The 5,728-nt window shown below is 37.4% G+C and overlaps 1 protein-coding gene across 1 annotated transcript; it reads left to right on the forward strand.

Annotated features, from left to right (window-relative positions):
- The first annotated feature begins 2,162 nt into the window (after window positions 1-2,162).
- Window positions 2,163-5,458, forward strand: LOC127134326 (protein N-terminal asparagine amidohydrolase). The gene is made up of 9 exons (XM_051061795.1): window positions 2,163-2,351; window positions 2,476-2,652; window positions 3,354-3,418; window positions 3,527-3,626; window positions 3,757-3,795; window positions 3,896-4,087; window positions 4,197-4,375; window positions 4,625-4,744; window positions 4,983-5,458. The coding sequence occupies exons 1-9, from the start codon at window positions 2,298-2,300 to the stop codon at window positions 5,086-5,088; spliced, it is 1,032 nt and encodes a 343-aa protein (XP_050917752.1). The 5' UTR covers window positions 2,163-2,297; the 3' UTR covers window positions 5,089-5,458.
- Window positions 5,459-5,728: the final 270 nt, after the last annotated feature.

Genomic DNA, 5,728 nt, shown 5'->3' on the forward strand with positions numbered 1-5,728 from the left:
TCACACCTTAAGTCGTACTATAATAGTTTATACTTAGATGAGCATTCTATCGAAGATGCTCGAATAATAAAAACTAGGTATTACATTATGCTGTTAATTGGCTTGTTTTTATTTCTCGAAGGTAGTGGTTCTAGCATGCATATTATGTATTTACCTCTACTTAGACATGTAGATAGAATAGGAAGTTACAATTGGGGATCTGCTTGTCTAGCATATCTCTATAGCTCCTTGTGCAAAAACTCACATAAAGACACGTCTATATTTTCTGGATGTGCTGTTTTGCTACAAGCATGGGGTTGGTCAAGACTACCGTCTCTAGCATCCGTCAACAACAACCCTTTCACATTTCCGTATGCACAAAAGTAAGTTGTTTAAATTGCCATATCTTTACTTACTTCTTTAAAGATTATTATCTCTAACTAATATTTTTTGACTTTTTGGTGTAGATGGTCTGCACGTGGTATGAGTTACAACAGGTGTCCAAGACACTGTATTACTCAGTATCGCAACCTGTTGGATCACCTTCGACCGCAGACGTAAGGATAATAACTTAATTATTTTGTTATATTTTATTAACTTTTTCTACCTAGATTATAATCTTATCTTCTTTCACATTTCAGTTCATTTGGTGTCCATACCTTAATTTGGATCATGACCATGAGGTCAACGCTGAAGACGCGGCCGTATGGACTGCATGCACACCGATAATACGGTTCACAACTGTGGAGATGCACAACAGTGATCGTGTGAAGCTGCAGTTCGGTATGCCCCAAAACATCCCATATCCCCTAGCTAGCCTAGGAGAATGGCATCTGCGCAAAGTTAACGACCAATGGAACTTCAATCCATGGAAAAGCTTCGCAAGATCGGAGTGTCGCAAATGGAAGCACCGCCATGATCATGTCTTAACTGACGCAATCATGCCAACTGAAGAAAAACCAAGTCGTACTTATATGGCTTGGTACAGATCGGTTGGTTTTCAGTTCATCGCCGAGGATATGTACTTGTACGACCCACGCCAGATGACTTACACACCTGACACCTCAACATCAAACCCCTAACAATAGTATCAGACCGAATACATACAACCCCCTGTCCGTCAAACGTTCCGTTCAACCAACACACAAACATACAACCAAAACATGTCATACACCCAACCTCAATACCAAGAGCATACCCTATACCACCACCAACAAATTGACCATCAACCTGAGACCCAACATCGCTTCGCACCCACCCCATCACTCTACCAAAGTCGCCTTAGCCAAAACACCCAACGATCATTCAACACCAACCGACCCCCTCCTACCATAGCCAAGAAGCCCAAACCTCACAAAACCTAAACATCTAACAACCATATCTCTACCAAACACCCCAACAACCTTTCCAACCTTTCCTCAACGTATCGTTCACACCCATGTCTCCCTTCAACCGTCCCGGTCGTCCATCAATGAGTCATCCACAACCCAACTTCTCTGGCATGGGTCACGAGCTCAGCTACGGCGGTACATCATCGATGCATACTGAAGACTATGTTGATTTGTCTGACTATCTCAACAGACCATCTCCTGTAGTTGGTAGTGACGCTCTTGGCCCCTCAGATGCTCAAACACCAGTGGTGAATCATCAACGTGGATTAGGGCCACGAGTTAGGGTAGTTAGGGGATGTGGGACCGGAGGTCGGTTAGGTGATCCCGGTCATCACCATTAGGCTTTTTGTGTAAACGGAAAATTTTATTAGTATCAATTTGTCATATTTCAAATTTATCTATCACGTATACCATTTAGCAAAAAAAATTGCATTTTACACTGAGGTGCCAATCCAATTGGCGCCTCCTCTCAAGTAATACACATGAGCGCCAATTGGATTGGCTAGGGCACATCCCCTAACCAATCTAATTGGCGTTTCCATTCAAGTATTTAAGAGGAGTCGCCAATTGAATTGGCGTCTCCTCCTAAAAGTTGGGTAGTTTGGATTTTTTTTTGAAATCAGGGATTTTTAGAAATTTCCATGAAAAAGTGGGTTATTTCTGTAAAAAAAATCTCATTCTAGTCATTTATTAACAAAATTTAATTCACTTATACTTCCAATGTAAATAGTTTTTGTTAATCAATCACTTAAAATTTTAAAATTATTTGACTTTTATTATAATAATTATTCATTCCTCTTCCCTTCATTTACATCTGAACAAGTCCAAGATTTCTCGATGGTTTAGTGCGATCGTTCAAATTGAAGAAGAAGAAGAAGAAGAAACTGCTACCCTACTTGTGAAGCTTATTTCCAATCCTAACTGATCATGATATTAATTGACGGGGTTCCATTCTCTATCCACTCATCCTCAACATCTCAGGTAGAGACACCTTTCCTTCTTTCTTTCCAATTATACATTTTAGAATGCAAAATTATATATATAACTGAATTTAGAATCATTGGATGAACATGTAAAAAGGCTGGTTTTTTGTGATTATGAACAGGGACTGGAAATTCTACTTTCTTTGTTGGAAAATCCCATTCTGGTATCTACCTCAACCTCTTTCAAGGAAAACCTAGAGAGGAAGTTTTCAGTCTCTGAGGAGTTTTCTCCAGAGAGATCAAAATTGGTTTATTTATTCCAAAAAGAATATGCTACTGTTGATCCAGCATTTGTTCATGTAAGCAACTTTTTCCCCTATGTAATGTGGTTAAGCTTATCTGTTACAGTTGTAATTATCTAAGCAAGTTAGTAAATATACTGGTATGATGATAGTTTTACACTCTGTAGCATGGTTTAAAATTGCGGTTGTGGGTGTTGCGAATGTGGTTGTTGTGATGCGCATTGTGGTTGTTGTGGCGTGAATTTTGATTGAGAAAAGTTTGAAATACACCGTTAGAAAACACTTAACACTTACTGTTAAGATTTTTCAAAAGTAAATTGAATTTGGGTTTCTAAATTTTGAGTTTTGACGAAAATACTTGAAAAAACACGGGGAAGTCGTCTAAAGCAGTTGCTAATGTGGAAAAACGCATGATTTCAAATCACACTGCAATTGCGGTTTGATGCGGTTGTCAAGACTTCTGCATCAGCAATATTGCGGCCGCAATTTAAAACCATGCTATGTAGTACTGACACCTATGAAAAAAGGTGTGTTTGTGTCCATGGCAGAGTCGGAAATCAACACCGACATTTGTGGTTACGTTTACTTTATTCATTTTTACAAATTATTACAGTCAACTTGTCGGTGTCGGTGTCGGCGTCATGTTTCTGGTGTCCGTAGGTTTTACATTTTATACTCAATCGGTTGTGCTGAGTCTTACAGTTCTTCAATAACAGTGTATTTATATGTTTCTTTTTCTCTTTCCAATGCATTGCTAGTTTGTTGGCACTGATGAAGCGACAACGTGTGTAGGAGTTGTTATTCGCAACCCAAAGAATGGAATGTAAGGATTGAGAATTAGATTAAATGTCCCCTGTATATCAAGTTTTACAGATTCTTCCACTGTTGTTGTTCAATTGCTTATATTATCATTTTTAATTTGATGCTGCAGGACGTCGGTTTCCCATATGGATTCACCAAATGTTGTAGAAATGGGTCTTTCTCAAATGTTAACGTTACTTGTTGACGACAGTTTGGAGACTGAGTTTGATGTGCTTTTCATCTTCTTTGTTTCTCTACTTTTAATAGGGATTTATTTTTTGTCATTTGGTTGTTTGATTACTCCTTTTTGTCTAACATATTTTCTGATGTAGAATGTTTTCTTTATTATTAAAAATGTAGGTGCATCTAATTGGAGGTTTTGAAGAAGTTTCACCACAAGTCTGGCTAGTGCCTTATGCTTTGATTGAATTTTCAATTTTAAAGTTTCTGCTCAGAGATTGAATGATTGAGGTTGAATCTGTTGTGACCTTTTGTGCAGCATGCTAATGGCGGCATTGTGTCAGAAAGTGATGCAGGTTTAGATGGTTATTCCCTTCCTCTGTGCTCAAAGATTGTTCACACTTTATGGTCAAGAGAGGAGAAATTTCATATCAGAACTACTTGTGTTCTTGGACATAATACCAAAAGGGATTCTGATGGAAACACTTATCCTATTTTTAATGGATTTGTGGTTAGTTTTTGCAAAAACTGTTATAGTCTTTTTTTTTGTGCCATAATTACGCGCGTTTTCATACTGTTAAATGGGATTCTAATTTATTACATCCTATGCACCATTTCAGGTGGAGACTGCAACAGGAAGAGTCATCCCGTCATGTTTTGATAGAAGTTCCAGAAGCCCGGATGAAATTGTCAGAAGAATACGAGTTTCTGCTTCTTATGAAGATACTAGTTGGAAAGGGAAGTTGCTAGAGACATATGATACTGTCACTGACAGCTTCAAAATTGCTCCTTGTTGCTGGTAAATGTTTCATGAATTGTTCTAAAAACTCTACATGGAAAAATGTTTATGAGCACAGTTCTGAAATAAATCAATCACTTTAGAGGAGCTTTGTCCAATTTAAAATTGTGCCAGGCCATGCATATTGGTGAAAATTGTTTTCTTCCGATGTCTGATATCTTTTTCCTCGCTGACGAACTTTATATATTGATGAATGAAATCCTTTACTATACTCTGGTATACTGAACTTCTTGGCCCAATCTTTTTTAGGACTCGGCGTCAATATCATATTGCTTTGTCACTTCAGCATTATTCTGATTCAAAAATTCTTTCAATCTGTTCTACCTCACCTACTGCTGAGGGCCCAGATTTTGTTGATGATTTAAGAAGGTAAAACTTTGATTGATTCTGATTTTATACTATCTTATTTAAAAGTTCAATCTTTGAAGTAATTGATAACAAAGCTCTAGCACTATTATTTTATGTTTTTGTAAGTAATACATTGTATATACTAATAGACTAATAAACTGATATCTAAATCCAAATCTATGTACAGTCCATTGTTTTCTATAACTTCATATTTATTTGAAAATGACATGAAATAATGATCAGATTTTTCCATTTTCAGGCAGTGGAAGTACATGATTGAGCATCCACACTGGACGGAAACCTTTCCAAAGAAGCAACCTCGCAATTTTTCAAGGAGTGCTGATGGAAAGTGGAAGAGGTGTTGATGGCATTTCGGTGTTTGCTAACATAATTCAAGGCATCATCATTTGCAGCTACACTATTCAAGACACGAAGTTCCTCTCAAAAGAGACATTTGCCCACATGCGAGCAGGAAACTGCGAAGCTTAAGGAAACTAATGTGAAGTTTGTCTGAACATTTGAATTTATAATTTGATCATAGTTATGAGTGAAAGAAATTATGTCGATAGTAAATTAGTACAAGACTGGATATAGTAATCATCCTCGGTAATTCTTTACATGATTTAAACATGATGAAAAAGTGGTTTGGACACTTAGTGAACAATCCTGCAAACTGAGGGTGAGTTATGAATGTTGTTTGAAGTAAAAGGAAATTAAAAAAAAGATGGTTCCTTATAATTTTGCATTAGGAGTTTACATTGTTTAAATTTACTCGAGGTTGAACTCAAAGACTCTGATTTTAGAAGTCACCACACACTTCCTCTTGAACTGTCATTAACGGTCCTTTTTCTTACTTAAGAATATACCAGGATGGTTCTGTCATGGTCTCTTGTTTTGGATCGTGTTGACAAAGTCCTAGACATGGTAGAAGCCTTGCTTCGACCTATGGTGTGTTAGTGCGTGAGACACCGAGGAGAGAAAGAGAGAGAAAGAGAATAATGATGG

This window comes from Lathyrus oleraceus, chromosome 1 (assembly GCF_024323335.1).
Source record: "Lathyrus oleraceus cultivar Zhongwan6 chromosome 1, CAAS_Psat_ZW6_1.0, whole genome shotgun sequence".
Lineage (NCBI taxonomy): Eukaryota > Viridiplantae > Streptophyta > Magnoliopsida > Fabales > Fabaceae > Lathyrus > Lathyrus oleraceus.